The sequence below is a fragment of the Oncorhynchus nerka genome, linkage group LG13 (genome assembly GCF_034236695.1).
Source record: "Oncorhynchus nerka isolate Pitt River linkage group LG13, Oner_Uvic_2.0, whole genome shotgun sequence".
NCBI lineage: Eukaryota > Metazoa > Chordata > Actinopteri > Salmoniformes > Salmonidae > Oncorhynchus > Oncorhynchus nerka.
This window is the reverse complement of record NC_088408.1, coordinates 64,425,051-64,452,119: the sequence shown is the minus strand read 5'-3', so window position 1 is coordinate 64,452,119 and position 27,069 is coordinate 64,425,051. Positions and strand designations below refer to the sequence as shown.

The following is a 27,069-nucleotide window of genomic DNA, read 5'->3' as shown; positions in this document are numbered from 1 at the left end:
TGGTCAAATAATAATAATCACAGTAGTTGTTGAGGGTGCAACAAGTCAGCACCTCAGGAGTAAATGTCAGTTGGCTTTTCATAGCCGATCATTAAGAGTATCTCTACCACTCCTGCTGTCTCTAGAGAGTTGAAAACAGCAGGTCTGGGACAGGTAGCATGTCCGGTGAACAGGTCAGGGTTCCATAGCCACAGGCAGAACAGTTGAAACTGGAGCAGCAGCACGGCCAGGTGGACTGGGGACAGCAAGGAGTCATCATGCCAGGTAGTCCTGAGGCATGGTCCTAGGGTTCAGGTCCTCCGAGAGAGAGAAAGAGAGAATTAGAGAGAGCATACTTAAATTCACACAGGACACCGGATAAGACAGGAGAAATACTCCAGATATAACAGACTGACCCTATCCCCCCGACACATAAACTACTGCAGCATAAATACTGGAGGCTGAGATAGGAGGGGTCAGGAGACACTATGGCCCCATCCGATGACACTCCCGGACATGGCCAAACAAGCAGGATATAACCCCGCCCACTTTACCAAAGCACAGCCCCACACCACTAGAGGGATATCTTCAACCACCAACTTACCATCCTGAGACAAGGCCGAGTATAGCCCACAAAGATCTCCGCCACGGCACCACCCAAGGGGCGCCAGGCGGGGTTGATGGGGGAAGCTGGACCATCAGGCTTGTCTGGATTGGAAGTAGGTTTGAAGTAGACTGGGAGGCATTAAAGACAAAACCCACATTGGTTTGGAAAACTGTTATTGCTCAGTACTCGCAATGTCTATAATGGCTTTGTAGAATACTCTATCAACCTGTTATTGTTACAGGGTGTTCCAGGTCCTTTTGGATGGGCTGGGGCTGATGGACCACAAGGGTAGAAGGAATGATATAGGGATGATGTAACCACGTCGTTATCATGGTGATGATATCATGCTGGAGCTGGACAGTAACATGACGTTTCCAATTTGTCTAGGGGGACAAAAGGCCCTTATGGTGTGGTAGGGGATTCTGGAAACGCAGGCCTTAACGTACGTATTGCCAGTACAGGTTTAAAATTGTAAAATGATGCTGTATTCATGTATGAATTACAGAAAGCTATTTAACACACATACTGTAGATTTGATTGAGTTATTGTTTTCTAATGACAGGGCGTGTCAGGAAGAAGAGGATTGAAGGGTGACATGGGAAAATCTGGACCAAAGGTAGTATATCCAGAATCCCATTGCAATTCATCTTGATAACATTACAAATCTAAACCTCATGCACAGCATCCTTAATTGCACATATACATGTATGTACATTTTCTGTGATAATGAGTTAGACATTACAATGTATTTGTCTCTTCAGGAGAACAGCTGTTACATGATGCTCAGTAGTAAGTCTGTCAGTATATCTGTCTGAATGGCTATGCTGTGTCCAGGGGCCAGAGGGTCTGCTGGGCAACAGAGGGCCCCAAGCGTCCCCTGGATTGGAGGTAAGAACACAGAGACAAGAGTACTGTATCTGAAATAAACAATACTTCTTTAGATGTTGGTTGATGTCTTTTGTACTCATCTCTACTTTCAGGGTGTGTCTGGTGAGGCTGGGCTTCAGGGAGCAGTTGGCCTACCAGGACCTCTGGTTAGTGCTACAATAATCTCACGTCAGATACAAAATACACACATTAATTTTCAGATATGGTCACCAGAAATAAATGTCTACCGCGTATTTGGACATGTCAGCATGACCTTTTTTTTCTCTTCAGGGACCAAAAGGTCGACCAGGCCCTGAGGGGAGACAAGGCCAGAAAGGTCAAAAGGTCAGGTCAAGCTTCACCATTCATCTGTCTTTACATCTACTTCTGTAACACTATTTATCCTACTCTGACATCCTACCTGTATCAAATCCACCTCATCTACATTTACTGTAGCTATGTGATTGTCGATTGCTTGCTTTTTTTTCAGGGCAATGATGGTCGAAGTGGGAATCCAGGAAAGACGGGACACATCGGGAGGAGGGTCAGAATGAAGCCATCCCTTTTTCACATATTACAATTTCTCATTTCAATGTATATGGGTCTTGATTCTTGATTCTAAAATCTGTTTATGTTACCATGTAAGGGGAAAATAGGGAAATCTGGAAGCAGAGGCTGAAGAGGAGGGAGAGGAGAAAAGGTCATCACTATTGACTGAGAGAAATTCGGGCCTGATTATGCACTAGCCATACCATACAGTATCATGTTTCTTTAACCTTTAAAACACTGCTAATGGTTTGCAGCGGTGAGATTTTGTGTAAAGGTCAACAGGGTATAACATTTTTCTATAGATTTAACCTTTTGTTTGAATTACAGGGAAAGAGGGGAGATTTTAGTTCAACCAGACCTCCAGGAAGACAAGGGCCTTACGTAAGTTATTTTTAGTAACCATATAATTTGATCTGTTTTGTAAATGCTGTGCTCTCTTTTCAATGCCAGGTGGTTAGCTGTACAACTCAATCACTGTGTCCCCTGAAACACAGGACATAACTACCCTTGTTTCTATATATATGTCTTTCTCTGTTTCTCTAAGGGGACACTTGGCATACAAGGAGAGAAGGGTGAAATGGGTGAACCAGGAGTCGAGGTAAATATGAAGCATCAACAGGGTGACCATATGATTCAAGAAGTACAGCACTTTGAACCATACGTTCCTAGAAGCTCATTCTATGTCAGACTGATGTCTTTCCCCTGAACTTGCAGGGAGAGAAGGCAGAGATGGGACGGACAGGCCCTCCTGCAGTTCAGGGGCTGAAGGTACTCTCATTTATCCCAAGAAGCGTATTACACATGAGTCCGATGTACTGTGCATGAATTGATCTATTTAGAGTCACTACAGATACATTTTGCCTCCATCATTCCCATGTTCATATCCCTATACATTTCCTGTATTCAATGATGGACACAGCTCCATGATGTGTCTGTGTGTCTGTTTCAGGGGACACAAGGCCCTTTGGGAGAGCCAGGGAGCGATGGCATTAAAGGAGAACAGATGAGATGTACTATCTAGTATCTGTCTGTCTATTTGGTCTTACTCTGAAAGCTTGACTCAGTGTTTTCTGTTAAGTACGCAACATTATTCGTGGCATTGCTATTGAGTTGTATTGACTGTGATTTGTCTTCTGTCTTTGTAGGGAGACATTGGTCCTCATGGGGTGTGGGGGACCCCAGGTCTAACTGGACTTCCTGTGACTTTCAGTGATATGCTATTGCTATTTCCTTTACTTTTCTGAAAATAAAGTAGGATTTTTATTACAGAGAATAATTCAATTCTAACGTGATTCCTTTTCTCTGTCTATAGGGTTTGTTTGGAGAAATGGTATATTACTCTAAATACAAATGCCCGCATGTGTTCCGTTTTTTTAATGCATACCTTGATGTGTTCTGTACATTTATTATGTGGAGATTGGTGGATTGACTGAGGGCACTGACTAAATGGACTATTCACCTGAATATCAGGGTCTAAAAGGATTTGCCGGAAAATCAGGTCCTGTTGGAGTGAGAGGCCTGCCTGTGAGTATGACCTTCCTCGCGTCACCCCACATTACCAGCTGCGTTACCTCTATTTAATGAAATAAAAAGGATTCCTGACCCAATCTACATTTTAGTCATTTAGTAAACATGCATATCCAGATCGACTTACAATTAGTGCAGTCATCTTGAGATAGCTACATGTAGGTGGGACACACGCATATCTCAGTCATAGTAAGGTTCAGAGAAGGACAGGGACTCTGCAGGGACTCTACTGTCCTAGGCATCAGGGTAATCTGGCTCCACCATTGGGGTGCCAGGACAGAGAAGAACACTGACTGGGCTGACCGGGAGCTGACCTCTTGTGGCAGAACGAAGTGCTCGGATGTGTTGGGATGTAGGGTTTGAGCATAGCCTGAAGGTAGGAAGCATCCCGGGGCAGTGACTTTAACTTTTATATTGTGCTTGTTTTTCCTTTTTTATATCAGGGTCTCCCTGGACCTCCTGGCCCCCCTGGAACCTCTCTGAACCTTACTCTGAACCTTATCTTACTCTGGCACAGATCAAGGCAAGTTGTTGGTAATCTGTCAAAGCAAATCCCCCCCCCCCCCCCCTGACCAGGACCCCAACTACCTCCTGATCCAGACTCTGCTGGAGCCTTTGCACCAGGACCTGTGCTTGTTCATAGATCCACCAGATGGCACTAAAGAACACCCGGCTACCACCTGCTTGGCGCTGTGGCTGTCCCAGCCGAACTTCACTAACGGTATGGGCTTCTTCCACAGGAAGCAATGTTCCCTCTCAGCTGCATGCGTGCAGGGGGCTCGCAGTAGCCCGAGACTGCCGCGCAGCTCCCCCAGGACTGCTGCGAGAAGAAATATCCCCAGGACTGCTGCGAGAAGAAATATCAGCCCACGGAGAGGGGCAGGGAGATTGAACTTTCTAGAGTTTTACCCCTTAGTTAACACTATCAACGTTTCTCTTTACTGTGAGAATTGTGATCAAAACAATGCAATATTAGCCACTTTCAATGCAACATACCGAAAAAAAACTAACCATACAAGAGATGTTGTTGTAGGCACAACACATTGGAGTAGAATTCTATTGCTCAGGAATCCGCCCGTACTCTACACAGACTCGTGCGGCATTAACAGTCAGAGCTGCAGTAGGCCTATAGCAAATTGACCATTGCCATATATGGATATGTGACATTTACTTTGAACTGGACTGTGTTTTCAGCTGTGGTCGTGAGTAGATGAGCTTGTTTTGACATGTAGCCAGATGTCCACATTTTGTTCATATCCTTTGCTAGTTAGTAAATTATTAGTCCCAGTTATAGATCATTTGTAGTCAGTAATAGGGGAGTGATTGCTTCCTACAAGAGCACAAAACATGTACATTTAAAAGCAAGTCAGGTAAAGATATTTTATTTTGTCTTAAAGGGGCAGTGTTGTATTTTGAGACAAGCTTGAATAAGCGAAAGTAGCCAATAGGCAGAGGGCGCATCATTTGTCTGATTTTCTGTAATAATGGTATGGGAATAACAATGCATTTTATTTTGTAAAGTGGTTTCTTGCATCAAACAACACAACAACAAGTTCAGTCACTTCCGTGTCTGAAGGATAAGTGGATAAACAGGTTAATGTCAGGCCCTGCATGTTTTTTCAAAAGTCTCATGGAATATAGGCCTACTGTACATTGAACACCACACATTGGTTGCTACTGTAGCCTGAATGATAGAACAGCTACAGTTGAAGTCAGAAGTTTACATACACCTTAGCCAAATACATTTAAACTCTGTTTTTCACAATTCCTGACATTTAATCCTAGACATTTAATCCTTTCCTGTTTTAGGTCAGTTAGGATCACCACTTTATTTTAAGAAGGGGAAATGTCAGAATAATATTAGAGAATTATTTATTAAAGCTTTTATTTAGTTTACATACACTCAATTAGTATTTGGTAGCATTGCCTTTAAATTGTTTAACTTGGGTCAAACGTTTCGGGTAGCCTTCCACAAGCTTCCCACAATAGGTTGGGTGAATTTTGTCCCATTGCTTCTAACAGAGCTGGTGTAACTGAGTCAGGTTTGTAGACCTCCTTGCTCACACACACTTTTTCAGTTCTGCCCACATATGTTCTATATGATTGAGGTCAGGGCTTTGTGATGGCCACTCCAATACCTTGACTTTGTTGTCCTTAAAACTTCTTGGCGCACCCATCCCGTTAGCGGGATCATTTTCATCAACATCCGCTGAATTGCAGAGCGCCAATTTCAAATTAAATTACTAAAAATATTTAATTTTTATGAAATCACAAGTGCAATATAGTAAAACACAGCGTAGCTAGTTGTTAATCCACCTGGCGTGTCAGATTTCAAAAAAGCTTTACAGCTAAAGCAAACCAAGCGTTTATGTAAGGACATCTCTCTCAGCAGACAAAACATTACAAACAGTTAGCAGCAAAGTAGATTGGTCCCGAAAGTCAGAAAAGCAATAAAATGAATCGCTTACCTTTGATGATCTTCGGATGTTTGCAATCACGAGACTCCCAGTTACACAATAAATGTTCCTTTTGTTCCAGAAAGATTATTTTTATATCCAAAATACCTCCATTTGGTTGGCGCGGTTTTGTTCAGAAATCCACAGGCTCAAGCGGTCACGACGGGGCAGACAAAAATAAAAAATTTCAATAGAAGAGAAAGAGAGAAAATGTCTGCTCCAAGCTGTTGCGCATGCAAAACTCTGCTGGCACCCAGCCATCCACTGACGTGATCGTCCTTGCTCATTTTTCAGAATAAAAGGCTGAAACTATGTCTAAAGACTGTTCACACCATGTGGAAGCCATGGGGAAAGGAATCTGGTTGATATCCCTTTAAATGGAGGGAAGGCATGCAATGGAACAGGGAGCTTTCAAAATAAGAGGCACTTCCGAGTTGGATTTTCCTCAGGTTTTCGCCTGCAATATTAGTTCTATTATACTCACAGACAATATTTTGACAGTTTTGGAAACTTTAGAGAGTTTTCTATCCTAATCTGACAATTATATGCATATTCTAGCGTCTGTGCCTGAGAAATAGGCAGTTTAATTTGGGTGCGTTTTTCATCCAAACATCAAAATACTGCCCCCTACACTCAACAGGTTAAACCATTTTGCCACAAATTTGGAAGTATGCTTGGGGTCATTGTCCATTTGGAAGACCCATTTGCGACCAAGCTTTAACTTCCTGACTGATGTCTTGAGATGAACACGTCTCCTTCCTGACCGGTATGATGGCTGTGTGGTCCCATGGTGTTTATACTTGCGTACTATTGTTTGTACAGATGAACGTGGTACCTTCAGGCATTTGGAAATTGCTCCCAATGATGAACCAGACTTGTGGAGGTCTATAATTTCTTTGAGCTGTTTTCTTTTGATTTTCCCATGATGTCAATCAAAGAGGCACTGTGTTTCAAAGGTAGGCCTTGAAATACATCCACAGGTGCACCTCCAATTGACTCAAATGATATCAATTAGCCGATCAGAAGCTTCTAAAGCCATGATATCATTTTCTGGAATTTTCCAAGCTGTTTAAAGGCATAGTCAACTTAGTGTATGTATACTTCTGACCCACTGGAATTGTGATACAGTGAATTATAAGTGAAGTAATCTGTCTGTAAACAATTGTTGGAAAAATTACTTGTGTCATACACAAAGTAGATGTCCTAACCGACTTGCTAAAACTATAGTTTGTTAACAAGACATTTATGGAGTGGTTTAAAAACGAGTTTTAATTACTCCAACATAAGTGTATGTACACTTCCAACTTCAACTGTATGTCCATGTTAAAATGTTATGGAATGCATTTTATCCATTGTTTTTAATGGTAGGCCTACATTATGATCAAATAGCCACATTAGCCTACTTGGCCACTGTTCAAACTGTAACATAAAGCAGCTACAGCCTCAGTGTTCACAGTAAATGCGCCCTGAAAGTTGCACAACATTTTCACAACGTTCAAGTTTGCGTGTGCTCAGCAGACCTGAAATGTGCTTGGTGTCGAAAAAAAAAACGAGAGGTAACATTGACAGGAACTATATTGATTTAATTATTTTCATCACAATGTGACACCTTCTCCATTATATTCTAACAGCATTTTAAATGTACAATATGTTTATTAGATTTGTGTGGGAGCAGTTGTACTCTACAGCAGCAGAGAGATTGAACCCTGATCAGTTTTTGACGTGAAGGTTGTTCCATGTTCCAGGGATGTGTTACATTGATCCTAACCAGGGCAGCCCAGCTGATGCCATTCTGGTCTACTGTGACTTCACTGCAGCACCAAAGAGCTGTCTGTCTCCCCTCCAGCCTCAGGTACTTCCACACACACCTCTGGCTCTGAGACCCTCTGAACTATAGATATTTTTTTCATGTGGTAATAACATATGCTATGTGTGTTTGAAATTCGTTCAAACCTCAGGTGCCAATGAAGGCTTGGCTGAAGGATTCTAGGACAAATATCTAATTTCATTGGTTGAGTTCAATGGAAAGAGGCTTTCAAGTGAGGCTCAAATCCAACCTTGATTCTGTCTTGCTCTCGTGTCCTTAGTTTGATTTGATGCTTTGAAACCACACCTTCCATTCCCTCTCCCAGTTTGAGTATTCAGGACCGGATGTAGTGCAGATGAGGTTCCTTAGGTTAAACAGCAGGCTCACCAGTCAGAACATTACCTACTCCTGCCAGCCTGGGAGAGACAGTGATCAGGGAAAAGAGAGTTGAAGTTCCTGACACACGAAGACAAAGTTACCTGGGGACATTACGAGAGTGTGTGGTATGTTTTCAGACTACAATGATTACCATGTACTGTATTAGATGATGATGATGGTGATCAATCAATCAAATTGTATTGGTCACATACACATAATTAGCAGATGTTATTGCGGGTGTAGCAAAATGATGATGAAGAGGAGGGGGCTGTTGAGGGATGGTGAAGAGAGAGTCACTTCAGTGCTCTGTCCTACTATCCAGGTCTGTACCCAAACAATTTGAACTTCTACTTTTAAAAATCCACCTCTCTAAAAACAAGTCTCTCACCGTTGCCGCCTGCTCTAGACCACCCTCTGCCCCCAGCTGTGCTCTGGACACCATATGTGAACTGATTTCCCCCCATCTATCTTCAGAGCTCGTGCTGCTAGGCGACCTAAACTGGAACATGCTTAACACCCCAGCCATCCTACAATCTAAACTTGATGCCCTCAATCTCACACAAATTATCAATGAACCTACCAGGTACCTCCCCAAAGCCTTAAACACAGGCACCATCATAGATATCATCCTAACCAACTTCCCCTCTAAATACACCTCTGCTGTCTTCAACCAAGATCTCAGCGATCACTGCCTCATTGCCTGCATCCGTAATGGGTCAGCGGTCAAACGACCTCCACTCATCACTGTAAAACGCTCCCTGAAACACTTCAGCGAGCAGGCCTTTCTAATCGACCTGGCCGGGGTATCCTGGAAGGATATTGATCTCATCCCGTCAGTAGAGGATGCCCGGATATTTTTTTTAAATGCCTTCCTAACCATCTTAAATAAACATGCCCCATTCAAGAAATTTAGAACCAGGAACAGATATAGCCCTTGGTTCTCCCCAGACCTGACTGCCCTTAACCAACACAAAAACATCCTATGGCGTTCTGCATTAGCATCGAAACAGCCCCCGTGATATGCAGCTGTTCAGGGAAGCTAGAAACCATTATACACAGGCAGTTAGAAAAGCCAAGGCTAGCTTTTTCAAGCAGAAATTTGCTTCCTGCAACACTAACTCAAAAAAGTTCTGGGACACTGTAAAGTCCATGGAGAATAAGAACACCTCCTCCCAGCTGCCCACTGCACTGAAGATAGGAAACACTGTCACCACTGATAAATCCACCATAATTGAGAATTTCAATAAGCATTTTTCTACGGCTGGCCATGCTTTCCACCTGGCTACTCCTACCCCGGTCAACAGCACTGCACCCCCAACAGCAACTTGCTCAAGCCTTCCCCATTTATCCTTCTCCCAAATCCATTCAGCTGATGTTCTGAAAGAGCTGCAAAATCTGGACCCCTACAAATCAGCCGGGCTAGACAATCTGGACCCTTTCTTTCTAAAATTATCTGCAGAAATTGTTGCCACCCCTATTACTAGCCTGTTCAACCTCTCTTTCGTGTCGTCTGAGATTTCCAAAGATTGGAAAGCAGCTGCGGTCATCCCCTTCTTCAAAGGGGGGGACACTCTTGACCCAAACTGCTACAGACCTATATCTATCCTACCATGCCTTTCTAAGGTCTTCGAAAGCCAAGTCAACAAACAGATTACCGACCATTTCGAATCTCACCATACCTTCTCTGCTATGCAATCTGGTTTCAGAGCTGGTCATGGGTGCACCTCAGCCACGCTCAAGGTCCTAAACGATATCTTAACTACCATCGATAAGAAAAATTACTGTGCAGCCGTATTCATTGATCTGGCCAAGGCTTTCGACTCTGTCAATCACCACATCCTCATCGGCAGACTCGACAGCCTTGGTTTCTCAAATGATTGCCTCGCCTGGTTCACCAACTACTTCTCTGATAGAGTTCAGTGTGTCAAATCGGAGGGTCTGCTGTCCGGACCTCTGGCAGTCTCTATGGGGGTGCCACAGGGTTAAATTCTTGGACCGACTCTCTTCTCTGTATACATCAATGAGGTCGCTCTTGCTGCTGGTGAGTCTCTAATCCACCTCTACGCAGACGACACCATTCTGTATACTTCCGGCCCTTCTTTGGACACTGTGTTAACAACCCTCCAGGCAAGCTTCAATGCCATACAACTCTCCTTCCGTGGCCTCCAATTGCTCTTAAATACAAGTAAAACAAAATGCATGCTCTTCAACCGATCGCTACCTGCACCTACCCGCCTGTCCAACATCACTACTCTGGACGGCTCTGACTTAGAATACGTGGACAACTACAAATACTTAGGCGTCTGGTTAGACTGTAAACTCTCCTTCCAGACCCATATCAAACATCTCCAATCCAAAGTTAAATCTAGAATTGGCTTCCTATTTCACAACAAAGCATCCTTCACTCATGCTGCCAAACATACCCTTGTAAAACTGACCATCCTACCAATCCTCGACTTCGGCGATGTCATTTACAAAATAGCCTCCAATACCCTACTCAACAAATTGGATGCAGTCTATCACAGTGCAATCCGTTTTGTCACCAAAGCCCCATATACTACCCACCATTGCGACCTGTACGCTCTCGTTGGCTGGCCCTCGCTTGATACTCGTCGCCAAACCCACTGGCTCCATGTCATCTACAAGACCCTGCTAGGTAAAGTCCCCCCTTATCTCAGCTCGCTGGTCACCATAGCATCTCCCACCTGTAGCACGCTCCAGCAGGTATATCTCTCTAGTCACCCCCAAAACCAATTCTTTCTTCGGCCGCCTCTCCTTCCATTTCTCTGCTGCCAATGACTGGAACGAACTACAAAAATCTCTGAAACTGGAAACACTTATCTCCCTCACTAGCTTTAAGCACCAACTGTCAGAGCAGCTCACAGATTACTGCACCTGTACATAGCCCACCTATAATTTAGCCCAAACAACTACCTCTTTCCCAACTGTATTTAATTTATTTATTTATTTTGCTCCTTTGCACCCCATTCTTTTTATTTCTACTTTGCACATTCTTCCATTGCAAAACTACCATTCCAGTGTTTTACTTGCTATATTTTATTTACTTTGCCACCATGGCCTTTTTTGCCTTTACCTCCCTTCTCACCTCATTGCTCACATTGTATATAGACTTGTTTATACTGTATTACCCTGTGCTCTGACCTCTTTCTCCCCTCTCTCTCCAGATGAAATCTCGCGTCTTGTGACGGCCGGCCGCCCAACAACCTGCCCGCTTGACCCTATTCCCTCCTCTCTTCTCCAGACCATTTCCGGAGACCTTCTCCCTTACCTCACCTCGCTCATCAACTCATCCCTGACCACTGGCTACGTCCCTTCTGTCTTCAAGAGAGCGAGAGTTGCACCCCTTCTGAAAAAACCTACACTCGATCCCTCCGATGTCAACAACTACAGACCAGTATCCCTTCTTTCTTTTCTCTCCAAAACTCTTGAACGTGCCGTCCTTGGCCAGCTCTCCCGCTATCTCTCTCAGAATGACCTTCTTAATCCAAATCAGTCAGGTTTCAAGACTAGTCATTCAACTGAGACTGCTCTTCTCTGTATCACGGAGGCGCTCCGCACTGCTAAAGCTAACTCTCTCTCCTCTGCTCTCATCCTTCTAGACCTATCGGCTGCCTTCGATACTGTGAACCATCAGATCCTCCTCTCCACCCTCTCCGAGTTGGGCATCTCCGGCGCGGCCCACGCTTGGATTGCGTCCTACCTGACAGGTCGCTCCTACCAGGTGGCGTGGCGAGAATCTGTCTCCTCACTACGCGCTCTCACCACTGGCGTCCCCCAGGGCTCTGTTCTAGGCCCTCTCCTATTCTCGCTATACACCAAGTCACTTGGCTCTGTCATAACCTCACATGGTCTCTCCTATCATTGCTATGCAGACGACACACAATTAATCTTCTCCTTTCCCCCTTCTGATGACCAGGTGGCGAAACGCATCTCTGCATGTCTGGCAGACATATCAGTGTGGATGACGGATCACCACCTCAAGCTGAACCTCGGCAAGACGGAGCTGCTCTTCCTCCCGGGGAAGGACTGCCCATTCCATGATCTCGCCATCACGGTTGACAACTCCATTGTGTCCTCCTCCCAGAGCGCTAAGAACCTTGGTGTGATCCTGGACAACACCCTGTCGTTCTCAACTAACATCAAGGCGGTGGCCCGTTCTTGTAGGTTCATGCTCTACAACATCCGCAGAGTACGACCCTGCCTCACACAGGAAGCAGCGCAGGTCCTAATCCAGGCACTTGTCATCTCCCGTCTGGATTACTGCAACTCGCTGTTGGCTGGGCTCCCTGCCTGTGCCATTAAACCCCTACAACTCATCCAGAACACCGCAGCCCGTCTGGTGTTCAACCTTCCCAAGTTCTCTCACGTCACCCCGCTCCTCCGCTCTCTCCACTGGCTTCCAGTTGAAGCTCGCATCCGCTACAAGACCATGGTGCTTGCCTACGGAGCTGTGAGGGGAACGGCACCTCAGTACCTCCAGGCTCTGATCAGGCCCTACACCCAAACAAGGGCACTGCGTTCATCCACCTCTGGCCTGCTCGCCTCCCTACCACTGAGGAAGTACAGTTCCGCGCAGCCCAGTCAAAACTGTTCGCTGCTCTGGCCCCCAATGGTGGAACAAACTCCCTCACGATGCCAGGACAGCGGAGTCAATCACCACCTTCCGGAGACACCTGAAACCCCACCTCTTTAAGGAATACCTAGGATAGGATAAAGTAATCCTTCTCACCCCCCTTAAAAGATTTAGATGCACTATTGTAAAGTGGCTGTTCCACTGGATGTCTTAAGGTGAACGCACCAATTTGTAAGTCGCTCTGGATAAGAGCGTCTGCTAAATGACTTAAATGTAATGTAAATGTATTATTGACTGTATGTTTGTTTTACTCCATGTGTAACTCTGTGTCGTTGTATCTGTCGAACTGCTTTGCTTTATCTTGGCCAGGTCGCAATTGTAAATGAGAACTTGTTCTCAACTTGCCTACCTGGTTAAATAAAGGTAAAATAAATAAAAACTTTGTGTTTCCTTCTTGGCAGTCCTCTGAGGAGCTGGATTCCGGAGACCGTCGTGAGTCAGGGTTCCAGTTTGAGAGCGAGGACCTCGATTTGCTTCCACTGAGAGATCTGGCAGTGTCAGGAAGCGGTGACCTCACACAAGAGTTTGGATTCACTGTCGGGTCTGTGTGCTTCAGCTAAAGGAAAGAGAGACACTCTCTCTAAGGACTGATAAGAGCAGAGACAACAATGAGACAATCACCAGACAACCTCCAGATAGTGGGGAAATGACTCAGAGATACTGGAAAGAGACAGAGAAAGGCATCAGCATTTCTCCACTTCTCATGACAGAATTGTTTATTGACAAAGTAGAAGTACCAACCAACAGGACAAAGTGTCTGTTTTCTCTCTCCAAAGGTTAACCAGTTAACAAACATGAACTGGTTGGTCTGTGGCCAGGGATATTCTTGAGAGAAGGTATCTTTTATATTTTGTGTATACTGATTTCATTTGTGATATTGAAACATGCTTATTCATGTCATTGGTTTAAATGATGGTGGTTTCCTTAAATGTTTATGGTGCTATAATCCTGTTTTTTTTACAAACATTCCCATACTTAATTCAGGTATGTTCTTGACCAAGAGCACTGTGGTTTACACAACCTTCACTGCCGCAACTTATCAATGTGTCCCAAATCTGTGCTCACTCTACCCTTACATCCCAAGTTAGAAACTAAGGAACATATCAATATTGATCCCTTGGTCAAAAAGTAGGAAGACTAATACAATGAGGACTATTAGGAGCTATGACAATTAATTAATTGTATTTGGTGATAACATTTGATGCATTATTGCAGCACCTGATAGATGCAGTAGCCTAACTACCATTGGTGAAATTGTAATGTTCTGATGTCTGTTGATACAGAGGAACAATGTGGTACTATAAAACATGTTGTCAAAGTTGATGTATATAGGTCATTCAATAAGACCAACGTTGACGTTTTCTGCAGATTCTTTGTGTCTCCTGTGTTTTTACCTCACTTTGTCCCTCCTTAATTTACCACATGATTTTACACCCTGACCTGGCTTTATTCTACCATGAACCCCAACCTGAGAAGCTTTGACAAGGGAAAAATGACTCCCCAGTTCTGATTTGAATGGAAAAACTCCAGGAGGGACTTTATGTGGTGGCTGCTCTTGATAATGTGCTTACAATTGATACTGGATTGCATGCAGCAGGCTTTGAACATGGTATGGAACTTCAATGACAGAGACAAAGGTATCTTTAAAGTTTTGCTCAGTTTCATCTTTGCTGAAAGGTGTGTGTTTGTAAATTGTGTGATTTACTTTAATTTATTTGCTGGCCAGTTTTCTTCAAGTGTTTTATGTATCCAGTCAATGATCTCTCTCTCTCTCTCTCTCTAATATATATCAAAAAAATCCATATGCTCTCATGTTTTGTAATATGCACACGAGATACCAGTAATTGTTTGGGGTTCAACTGAAATATATGAATAAATTAAAGTATTGTACTAATTTATTCATAATTCATTGGTATTGCCCCTCCACAAAAAGCACCCAAACAAGTGGAAAATATAAGCACTTAAAAAGCGATGTGATTTGACTACATTAGATTAATGAACATTAACTACCGATGAAGAAGCTATGATGTTTCATGAAAATAATCGGGCGAAGTGTTGACATGAGAGAAAGGCCATAACTACAGTGTATAGCCCTCAGACATTGTTGCCCCTGCTCTGATCGCTCAGATGACTTTTTCCTGACACTGAGCATAGACATTTCTGCTGCTGTTGAGTAGAGGACCATTCTCTTCAAGGTAGGCAATCATTTTAAACAAACACTTGCGTTTATCCTGTAAGACATACTCCTCGTTTATAGCGAATTGACTGTACTCGTGTAACGGCTTGTTTTTAGTCTGCAGGCCTCGTAATGCCTCGGTCTCTAGTCGCCCTGTGAATCGGTCAAGCCTCGCTCAAGACCCAGGACATTGGAATTGGGAGCTCCGAAGAGCACAAGGGACGATACATTGTAGTTTAAAATGTAAAGGTATTTCTAAATTCAACGTCTGTAGTTTTAGCCTGGGTTTTATTGGCAGACAGTAAATTATTATGTAGGTTTGGCGCTGATGTTTCACATCGTAATTAACAGCTGTTGCGCCAGGACTCCTGAGGTGAATAGCCTCCAGGTTTCCTCGTCAGATGGCATACAGTATTACACAACTAAAGTCATGTATTTCCTTTCTAAACTCATTTTACTTGTTTAGGAAAAAATGTAAGAAATATTTTCAATAGTGAGGACAAGTGGCTGACAGGCTGCAATAGGTGTGTAAAGTAAAAATGACTTTAGTGACAGCAGCAAAGTGTAAACGAAACTGCATTGCTTTGTTTTCAGATAGTTTGATTTCTCTATTGAAACAAAGTGATCCGTGTATATATATATATGTATGTATGCATGTGTCCTCAATATTAAAAGTAGCTTAATCTGTTTTGATTTAATAAACCACATCTCTCTACAGTTGAGTTTGTATCAGAGAAGATAATGTGTCGCCTATATATTGCATCTGCTGTCATTTCTAATTGGCAGCCCACTTTCTCCCTCTAGCACTGTGCCTATGACTTCACCGTGGGGTGGGCTGGAGACATGAACCCACCATCAAGGACGGACTTTGTGTCTTTAACCCTCACTGGACAAGGAAGTGGCATCTATAATAACAGTAAACAGTGGAGAAGACAGTCCTGCTGGAGGGTGAGTGATGGCTGAAGGAAGTCAATCAACTTAATTATCTCACACACTGATCCGATGACTTATTATGTGCTATTTACAGTTTATTTATATGCTGTAAGGCATATCGCTCTGAATGTTTTGTACATCAAATGTAGCATGACATTTTAATGGTTTACTAACTTGAATAAAAAAATGTCTCAAAGACATAATTGTGATCATAACCATAATATCATGTGATAGCCACTCAGAAAGGACATGACTGGTGCTCAGACCTGTCACTGTTAGTCAGTAGAGGTATGACCGTTGTTTATCAGAAGAATACGACGCTGCAGTGCTTCTGTATAGTAGCAGCATGTTACTATAGTGACGCAGTTGATCAGACATGTAGCACTGTGTGTGACATTCAGTGATTATTCTGTATTTCTTGTTGATCGTGTGCTTGTCTCTCCTGACGGACAAGCCAGCGCAGTCAATTTACAAATGAGTTTTTATCTAATTCACCCTGTGCTTATGGCTTTGTCATTTTCTCTCTCACCCAAATTGCACCCATATATCCACAGAAATGGAAACTGTTATCCAGATTGCAGCGCAGCCTAATCCTCTTCACCGTGGCTCTCATGTTAGTTTGTGGGATTGCTACTAACCCCAGTGTCACAGAACATTTCCGAGGTAAGTCCAGCAAAACAATGGAATTGTTATAATGTATGGTGGTGACTGTTCCTGAGGCACCAGAGACTGAGCATTCTCCCCTCTGCTTCCTCCCCAGGCTTGGCTGTTGTTGCGAAGGAGGAAGGGGACCATGCTCTGAAACCTGTCATCCATGAGGTCCAACCTGAGTTGGACAAACTGAACCGACCGTTAGTACCAGAGTCACCTTCAGAGGTTGGTACATTCCACTCCTCTGCTTTACTACTAAAGCCAACCTTTGACTATGACAAAATATGTGGATTGACACATCCAGTAAGCTGGGTTTCTGAAGTAAAGCTTTCCCTCCCTTTACCATGTCTCTTCCTTCAGAAGCAGAAGAGGGCAGCCCACAAGCGGGGGCCACCCGGCCTGCAGAACCGACTGCAAAAGAAAGGGAACGTGTCAGATACCCAGGTGGAGAAAGAGGAGGGAGAGAAGCCACTTGTTAAGTAAGACTAGCCTCTAATCAGTGGAGAGAACTGATGGACTGATTGATAACAACATACTGATACACCTTTATTGCATGGGTTAGAGAAGTGGATTGTGATGCGTAATCTGAATAAAAAATACAACTCGATTCCAAGCAAATATAAACATGTTTTCTTGTCTTCTCATCTTGACTGGCCCCTATGTGTGTTTAGCTGGCGTGTGGCCACGATTGACCAGGCCACTGAAAGAAGAACTGCCAAGGAAGCAGCGAACAAGGTGGATGTCCCAGAGGTTGAGCAAGAGGGCCATTCACACAAAGAGCCAGGTATTTGCCATGTTTATGCCTCTACTGTCTCTCTCTGTCTCTCTCTGCTCAAACCCTCCATAGCACCCCTTCATGACCATGAACAACAGCTGAGTTTATTAACCACACGTTGAGTTTGATGTGTGCATGGCCTGAAAGAGACTTAAATAGAAGTAGTGAATTCATCATACTTGGATGGTGGCCTATTATCTTGGCACGTGTGTGTTTCAGAAGTCGATAGGCTTGAGGCAGTACGTGATGCTTTCAGACATGCATGGAAGGGCTACAAAGAGTTTGCCTGGGGGAAAGATGAGCTGAGGCCCATATCTAAGTCATATGGAGAGTGGTTTGGCCTAGGCTTGACCCTAATTGATGCACTAGATACAATGTGGATCCTCAACCTCAAAAAAGGTACCTACAGTACATTCATGATCCAGCTTTTCTATATACCTTCTGTATCAGAGTTTTCATGGAGTTAGACCACTAAAGTTTCTTGCCCTCTTTTGGACAGAGTTTGAGGAGGCTAAGACCTGGGTGTCCACAGAGCTGTCCTTTGATAAAGATGTGGACGTGAACCTGTTTGAGAGCACCATCCGTATCCTGGGCGGCTTGCTAAGCACTTACCATCTGACTGGAGACACTCTGTTCCTGGACAAGGCTGTGAGTCACGTACAGGGAGACTTATAGAGAGCTGGCACTTACTGTTTCTGCTGCTGGGCCTCTGGCACTTCCTCCTCCAGTCCCTCTGCCTCTCAAAGACCCTTTCATGGGCTGCTGCTAATGCTGCTGTTGGTCATATGAATTAAGTCCTGAAATTCTCTTTGGGAGATGGGGGTCTGGTTAAGGAAACCAAATTGATGGGCATTTCTGTTTTTTTATTTTATTTTTATGACTTTGCAGAAAGATATAGGAACGAGGTTAATGCCTGCCTTCAACACCCCATCCAAGATCCCCTACTCAGATGTGAACATTGGGAAGGGTACGGCCCACCCCCCTCGATGGACGTCGGACAGCACTGTTGCGGAGGTCACCAGCATCCAGCTGGAATTTAGGGAGCTGAGTCGCCTCACTCAGGACACACGCTACCAGGTAAACCAAGCCACAACAGAGTATCAGGATCTGTTGGTAATGTTCATACCAACACTCAAAAGCAATGTTCCAATGACAGGACTCGATTTGACGTCAGGTTTGATTTATACAGCACTCTATCAATCATCTCTGACGACATTTAACTGACTTTCTCCATCCCCTTCTTCTACAGGCTGCAGTGGATGAGGTCATGCAGAAAGTCCACAAGCTGGAGGGGAAGCAGGATGGCCTCGTCCCCATGTTCATCAACACCAACAGCGGCCAGTTCACCCATTTGGGGATGTTCACGCTGGGTGCACGGGCAGACAGTTACTACGAATACCTCCTCAAACAGTGGATCCAGGGAGGCAAGAAGGAGACGGCGTGAGTCAAACTCTTTTCTAAAAACTTTCCGGTCTACTTTTCTCAGGGCTGTATATGAGGTTTAGGCTGACGCTAAGTCAGGTCTAGCCACTCAGGTCCTACTGATCTTGTCTAGGCTCCCTGCTAAGTACTGGGGGCAGGCAGCGGAGTTGTCCCTGCTCTAGCTTGCTGTCATGTTTGACAGTCTCATAGCTTGATCTCCTCAGAGCTGTCCCTCCCCTGATGTAACTGAGATGACTTAAACAGCCCAAGTCTCTCTGTTACCTGTAGTGCTGGACAAGCTGTGTGGATGTGAAGGAACAGCTGTATGTCGTATCAGGCTGTGCATAAGACTGAAAATTTCATGACTCTGTCTGGTGATATTTGCTCAACTTCATGCACAACTAGGTCTTCAGAGCTGCCTTTATAAAACATTTACCCTCAGTTGGAACATCTCTCTCAGACCCAGCACAGCTTGAGGACAGATTTGAGTTATTGTACTATGTTTTAAAAGTAGTTCCTTGTATTTTATTTTTTCTTGGCTCAGTGCTGTATCAGTTGGTGTTGTGGATTCTATGGGACACGTATAAAATAACAGAAAACTACGCAAGTACCATTAAGCTGACTGCTTCTCAGTATTTGTGTAGTTATAGACTATATTCCTTTAAGTCAAAGCAGTGTTGTGCTTATACAGAGTAGTACAAATAAACAGATGTGCTTGGCTGTAAAGCTGTGGCTGTTTTGGGTGTTCCTCAGGTTGTGCTCCAGAGTGCTTGGCTATAAAGCTGTGGCTGTTTTGGGTGTTCCTCGGGTTGTGCTCCAGAGTGCTTGGCTATAAAGCTGTGACTGTGTTCCTCAGGTTGCTGGAGGATTACCTGCAGGCCCTGGAGGGAGTGAAGAAGAACCTGCTGAAGAAGTCCTCTCCGAACAGGCTGACCTTCGTTGGGGAGCTTTCCCATGGCAGGTTCAGCCCCAAAATGGTTAGGATACTGACTATGCACACTAGATGAGTGTGTGTTGAAAAAGCTGCTGTTTTCTCTAGATTGTGTAACATGGACATGGTCTTTCTCCACTGAACCCCCCCCCCCATGTCAGGACCACCTGGTGTGTTTCCTCCCTGGGACCCTGGCTCTAGGGGCCCACCACGGCCTGCCAGCAGAACACATGGAGCTGGCCAAGCAGCTGATGGAGACCTGCTACCAGATGTATGCCCAGATGGAGACTGGCCTGAGCCCTGAGATTGTCCACTTTAACATGCACGAGGGCAGCATCGGAGATGTAGATGTGAAGGTAGGGGTGTGCTCTGAACAACACTCACAGCAGAGATATGGTTATGATCAACACCCAACTGAAGTGCTATTTGACAATTTCTTTCACTGTTGTGAAGTGTGTATTTTTGTTGATGCAATTAATATTATTGTTTCTCGTGTGTGTGTCATTACTTCAGCTTGCAGACAGACACAACCTCCTGCGCCCTGAGACGGTGGAGAGCTTGTTCTATCTGTACAGGTTCACTAAAGACAGGAAGTACAGGGACTGGGGCTGGGAGATCCTCCAGAACTTCAACAAGTATACCAAGGTGAGCGAGCACAGTCACTAACCAGCCTAGACTACTGTAAATACTGTAAGTAAATGAACCCGCCTGGTCCCAGATCTGTTTGGCATGACAATAGGAGTCATCTGGAACCAGGCTACTGAGAAATGCATTGTTAAAGTGAGTGATGAATCCTTATGTGTTAATTGAGTTAGTATTTCACAGACGTTACGCATCCTTCTTATAATAACGTGTGATAACAACATGTGATAACGTAATAACATGTGTGTCTCACCAGGTTTCTACTGGTGGCTACACGTCCATCAACAACGTCCGGGACCCAGAGTACCCCAGCCCCCGGGACAAGATGGAGAGTTTCTTCCTGGGGGAGACTCTCAAATACTTCTACCTGCTGTTCTCCGATGACCCGGAGCTGCTCAGTCTGGACAAGTATGTGTTCAACACAGAGGCTCACCCCCTGCCCATCTGGCCCACTGCACAGTGAGAGATACACAGGGCAAGTCAACATGAAGCACATATACAGTAATACATCACAGCTCAGGGCTAGGCTAACACCAATATATGTAGTTATTCCTTATTGCATATCTCAGTGACTCAAATTTGGGTTGGTTTACCCTCTCCTAAATCGAAAACTCTGGAAAAAATGCCTATTTTTAAAAGCCCGGATTCATTGTTTAAAAAGTGATTGTTATATAGCCATGATGGGGAGGGGTTGCAGCAGTGCTGGGGTGAGATTGAAGCGTAGTAGCTTTGATATACAGTGGGGCAAAAAAGTATTTAGTCAGCCACCAATTGTGCAAGTTCTCCCACTTAAAAAGATGAGAGGCCTGTAATTTTCATCATAGGTACACTTAAACTATGACAGACAAAATGAGAGAAAGAAATCCAGAAAATCACATTGTAGGATTTTTAATTTATTTCTTTGCAAATTATGGTGGAAAATAAGTATTTTGTCACCTACAAACAAGCAAGATTTCTGGCTCTCACAGACCTGTAACTTCTTCTTTAAGAGGCTCCGCTGTCCTCCACTCGTTACCTGTATTAATGGCACCTGTTTGAACTTGTTATCAGTATAAAAGACACCTGTCCACAACCTCAAACAGTCACACTCCAAACTTCACTATGGCCAAGACCAAAGAGCTGTCAAAGGACACCAGAAACAAAATTGTAGACATGTACCAGGCTGGGACTCAAATCCTGCAGTGCCAGACGTGTCCCCCTGCTTAAGCCAGTACATGTCCAGGCCCGTCTGAAGTTTGCTAGAGAGCATTTGGATGATCCAGAAGAAGATTGGGAGAATGTCATATGGTCAGATGAAACCAAAATGTAACTTTTTGGTAAAAACTCAACTCGTCGTGTTTGGAGGACAAAGAATGCTGAGTTGCATCCAAAGAACACCATACCTACTGTGAAGCATGGGGGTGGAAACATCATGCTTTGGGGCTGTTTTTCTGCAAAGGGACCAGGACAACTGATCCGTGTAAAGGAAAGAATGAATGGGGCCATGTATCGTGAGATTTTGAGTGAAAACCTCCTTCCATCAGCAAGAGCATTGAAGATGAAACGTGGCTGGGTCTTTCAGCATGACAATGATCCCAAACACACCGCCCGGGCAATGAAGGAGTGGCTTCGTAAGAAGCAGTTGAAAGTTGAAAGTCCGTGTTGCCCAGCAACAGCCCCAAAACATCACTGCTCTAGAGGAGATCTGCATGGAGGAATGGGCCAAAATACCAGCAACAGTGTGTGAAAACCTTGTGAAGACGTTTGACCTCTGTCATTGCCAACAAAGGGTATATTATTTCCTTTTTAGGGTCCTTATTTTCCACCATAATTTGCAAATAAATTCATTAAAAATCCTACAATGTGATTTTCTGGATTTTCTTTTTCTCATTTTGTCTGTCATAGTTGAAATGTACCTATGATGAAAATTACAGGCCTCTCTCATCTTTTTAAGTGGGAGAACTTGCACAATTGGTGGCTGACTAAATACTTTTTTGCCCCACTGTATATTTGGTTATCTTTGTCTGTTCTCGCCACATTGCTGCTGAGAGGGCCTGTCTATCCTCTGATGACAGTTGTTTACTCTGAAGGAAGAGTGGAAAACATGACAGGCAGCCAAGCTATGTCCTTGGATCATCATGGTTATTTTGTACACCAACACTAGAGAAAGATATGAGCGTGACTGGACTCCAAGCTGTGCCTAGATTGGAGGCAGCAGCAGCCTGAGAGGAAGTGCTAGTTTGACAGAATACAGCACTGAGTGACCAGTGACACTCCCTATCATGGACTTCCCACATGAAGAAATTCTATAGTATACTATGGTATAAATCACTGTAGTGTATACTGTAGTATTTACAGTTAACTATATTATAAATACTGCAGTAAAGGAAAACAGTAGTATACTGTAGTATTTATTATAGTGTTTTTGTTTTATTATCTTTGACATAGAAGGGGAGGCTTTCTCCTTCCAAAAACCTACTGGAGAATCACTAATGAAGCACATTTTCCATAACCTGTAGGTAGGTAGGACTGGGGTCTGAATGGAGAGTTCAGAGCTTCTGTTCTTTTCTATAACTTGTAGGGAACACAATATATAGTCTATACTTGGCATATATGTTTCTCACTTATGGGTGGTGCAAATTGGGACATGGGGGAGTGGAATGGGCAGGGTATATGCTAATTAAATACTGTAGTATTTACTATAGTTATAAAAGTGTAGTGTTTTTGTGGACATTACTGTAGTATTTACTACAACATTCTATAGTAAGTTCTACACATAATTGAGGGATACTACAGTGTGTAGTATAACATACTACAGCTTACTATGGAATTCTATAGTATGTACTGTAGTATTTTTTTTTATGTATGTGGGTTTACAGTAAATGACCAAGTATTGTGATAAAACATTCTGTGTCCCTGGATCCTCTCACTCTCCGGTCTCTTGATCGCATTCTTAAGAGATGGTTTATACAGATTTTGAAAAGAGAATCAGTCTGATTTTAATTGCATACTGTGAACCTTTTTGTGTATGGGGACTGCAAGCACTTATTGTTTAATTTCCTTGTGTTTTGAATTTGACTGACTCAGCTGCTATTATATTTAATGAATGTTACGTTTTCCTTATTTGTCATGCTTTCCTTTGTTGTGGGGTCAAACTAGTGTAAGTTGGAGTGGACATTTGGGTAATTTTAGTTATACAAATGTTTGAGATTTAAGCTGAATTTAGTTAGTATTATTTGAATTAATTTAGTGTATTGTGGCATACTACAGGGCCTTCAGAAAGTATTCATACCACTTGACTTATTCCACAATTTGTTGTTGTAGTCTGAATTCATAATTGATTAAATAAATGTATTCTCTCACCCATCTACGCACAATACCTCATAATGACAAAGTGAAAACCCTGTTTTTAGCAAATTTATAAAGAAATGTAATGCATAAGTATTCACACCCCTGAGTCAATACATGTTAGAATCACCTTTGGCAGCGATTACAGCTGTGAGTCTCTAAGAGCCTTGCACACCTGGGTTGTACAATATTTTCACATTATTCTTTTCAAAATTCTTCAAGCTCTGTCAAGTTGGTTGTTGAACATGGCTAGACATCCATTTTCAAGTCTTGCCATAGACTTTCAAGCTGATTTTAAGTCAAAACTATGACTTGGCCACTCAGGAACATTCAATGTAATCTTGCTAAGCAACTCCAGAGTATATTTAGCTACACTCGCAATAACATCTGCTAAACACATGTATGTGACCAATAACATTTCATTTGATTTATTTGGCCTTGTTTTAGGTTATTGTCCTGCTTAAAGGTGAATTTGTCTCCCAGTGTCTGTTGGAAAGCAGACTGAACCAGATTTTCCACTTGGATTTTGCCTGTGTTAGCTCTATTCCGTTTTTTTTAAAATCATTAACTCTCTGGTTCTTGCCAATGACAAGCATACCCATAACATGATGCAACCACCACCATGCTTGAAAATATGAAATGTATCTTTGTATTGACTGGGTGTTTTGGTACACCATTTATAGTGTAATCACTTCACCATGCTCAAAGGGATATTCAATGTCTGCTTTTAATTAATTTTTTTACCCATCTATCAATAGGTGCCCTTCTTTGCGCAGCATTGGAAAACCTCTAGTCTTTGTGGTTGAATCTGTATGAAATTCACTGTTCAACTGAGGGACCTTACAGATAATTGCATGTGTGGGGTACAGAGATGAGGTAATCATGTTAAACAATTATTGAACACAAAGTGAGTCCATGCAACTTATGTGACTTGTTAAGCAAATATTTACTCCTGAACTTATTCAGGCTTGCCATAACAAAAGGGTTGAATTCTTGACTCGAAATTTTAAACTGCAACACAACAAAATGTGGGAAAAGTCAGTGTGTGACTACTTTCTGAAGGCACTGTATATCTGGATAGGCTGTATCATTCCTGTAAATATCTATTGGGAATGTAATATGTACATGTTTTTACTCTCATGATTCTATTTGTAGTAGTATTTTATTTAAACGTTTTTGAGACTCAATTCAACATCCTAGGTATATAGTGTGAGATTTTAGTTGTCTTCCCAATTGGAATGTTCAGCACTCTCCTCCTTCAGTGTTGCTTCACTTATGCCTTCAACGTTGCCCTGGATAACCTTATGAAACTATTTTGACATCATTCATAAATTGCTGTTTTGTTATGGAAATGTGGATAGTTGTGCACAGATTTGTTTTACATATTTTACATATTCATGGTGTGGAATAAGGAATGTCATTTTCCAACAGTCTTTCAACCATTTGCTGGATGTACTTCCGTAACTTTCAAACTGTGCACTTATATCACGAATAAGGGCTCTCTATCACGAATAAGGGCTCTCTGTTTGCTATCCCTCTTTCACATTTCTGATCAGTTATTATACTGCTGGTTGGATTTCAGATTCCTTTTTTAGAACTCTGATGTTTCTCAAAATTGATTCTAAACGGTTATAAACCAAAGATATCCTGGTTATTACAATATCTGGAATGAATCTACACTTCATTCTGTGAGGAATGACAAAATAAGCCATTTCCCTAAGCCATGTTTTATAACAATGTAACTAAGGACTATTGGAGTTTTTGATACAGCATCTGAAGTCAGCTGCAGCCTGCTGACAGCTGTTAGCTAACCAAGGTCAACAGCGTGTTAATACTGTCTTGGTTAATCACGTCTGCTGTTGTTCTGATTCCCTCAAGCTGTGGAGGACCATTTTATTTCAAACTGCTAATGCCATATACCCACCTGGGACCTCAAGGCAATAAGAAATATAAGTTCTTGTATTTTTCTTGCATATTGTAAACATTTGCAGTCAATGTTACACATTGGTCAGAATCTCTCCATTTCAATTCAACTATGCGCCTATGACATTTGCAACACTGTATTTTGGAACAGCCCGTGTGATGAGACTGCAACACCACTGACTCAGATGGAAAGTAGTACACCCATGTCTTGATTTAAATCTCTTTCAACTTGGGCATGAACATGCTAAACCAAAGGCTGGGAGCTAATGAGACTAGTGTTTCTGGGTCTGTTTTTAAGTCATGGCCTTTCAAAATGTGTTATGAATCATGTCACTTAGTTTTATTAAACCATGGACCTGCTTTAATTTTGTATAAATGTCAACATTAAAATACTTTTATTGAACATTTTACAACTCTGTCACTCGATCATTACAATCCATGTCGAAGGCATTTCATCAGTATCTCTCCATTTTCACCCACTGGGCGATGGAATCTGACTCCATCTTACAGGCCTTTTATAACAGATGTCGGATCAGCATCATTTGCCTCTCTGGGAAGTAAGATCGCATGGTATAATATTAGCATTGAATTGAAACCATGCCTGTGGTGGTACCGTAAAAGATACTAAATAATATTCTAGAGTAAATAATTGTATACTGTTTGAATTTACAGTAGTTGATTGTGGAGTGGAAGAAAGTCAAGTGCGATTTTTGAATGACACAAGTCCTCTCACCTCAAATCCAAATGGTGAGCCCCCTCTGAGATGCAATCAGTGATGAGCTTAAGGACTTTCTCACCTACAGAACAAAAGTGATACACATTTTATTCATATCTTACTCTTCCATTTGCCCATGGGTCCAGGTCTCCATTGGAGAAAATGTTGCTGGCTGTGGAGAGGGCTGATAAGGCAACAAAGAACCGAAACATAAAGAACAAAACAGCACTGAGGAAACCATACTATGGAAAAATCAAGCGGATTAGGGTGACATTACAGCCAAGTGTTCTAGAAGCAAGCCATGTGTACTGCATGGGAATTTCAAATGATGTTGAAATGAGCAAGGCAGCAGGGTCATTCCGCCAAACAGTTGCCATCTCAAGAATTTAAAAAATACTATAGTAAGTGCCTATTAAGTGCCAAATAAAGCAACAGGGTTGATTACTTAAATTAGGGTACTTTTTGCCATTACAATGCTCAGTCTGATCTTGTGGGGTGCTGATAAAAATGTAAATAGATTTACATACACAGCCCTGGTTAGCGGATAGGATCGTCTAAACTCTATAGCTTACCCAACTTACCCTTTTAATGTAGGAGGTTACATATGCAAATAAAAGATGAGTGGTCATTGGTCAGAATAATCCGATTGTGATGTCATGCTGTGGGCCAAAAACTCCATCCCACCTGAACAGGCTGAAATTCCAGGTGGGTTTTTTTTCTTCAAAAAGGGTGTTATCATTTTCACAATTT

General features: G+C 42.9%; 1 protein-coding gene across 2 annotated transcripts; it reads left to right on the top strand.

The window, feature by feature from the left end:
• The first annotated feature begins 735 nt into the window (after positions 1-735).
• Positions 736-26,017, top strand: LOC115139862 (endoplasmic reticulum mannosyl-oligosaccharide 1,2-alpha-mannosidase-like). 2 transcript variants are annotated; one of them, XM_029677705.2, is made up of 26 exons: positions 737-1,028; positions 1,149-1,202; positions 1,348-1,474; positions 1,567-1,620; positions 1,745-1,798; positions 1,944-2,383; positions 2,547-2,600; positions 2,717-2,770; positions 2,952-3,526; positions 3,973-4,250; positions 7,731-7,837; positions 13,226-15,019; positions 15,118-15,249; positions 15,805-15,948; positions 16,488-16,596; positions 16,694-16,809; positions 16,945-17,063; positions 17,256-17,368; positions 17,579-17,758; positions 17,859-18,007; positions 18,248-18,436; positions 18,609-18,799; positions 19,638-19,758; positions 19,874-20,068; positions 20,226-20,357; positions 20,611-26,017. In XM_029677705.2, exons 14-26 carry the CDS (start codon positions 15,844-15,846, stop codon positions 20,815-20,817), a joined length of 1,926 nt encoding a protein of 641 aa, XP_029533565.1. In that variant the 5' UTR covers positions 737-1,028; positions 1,149-1,202; positions 1,348-1,474; positions 1,567-1,620; positions 1,745-1,798; positions 1,944-2,383; positions 2,547-2,600; positions 2,717-2,770; positions 2,952-3,526; positions 3,973-4,250; positions 7,731-7,837; positions 13,226-15,019; positions 15,118-15,249; positions 15,805-15,843; the 3' UTR covers positions 20,818-26,017. The 2 variants fall into 2 exon arrangements, with proteins under 2 accessions (XP_064882623.1, XP_029533565.1); XM_065026551.1 differs by lacking the exon at positions 15,118-15,249 and having other exon boundaries at positions 736-1,028.
• Positions 26,018-27,069: the final 1,052 nt, after the last annotated feature.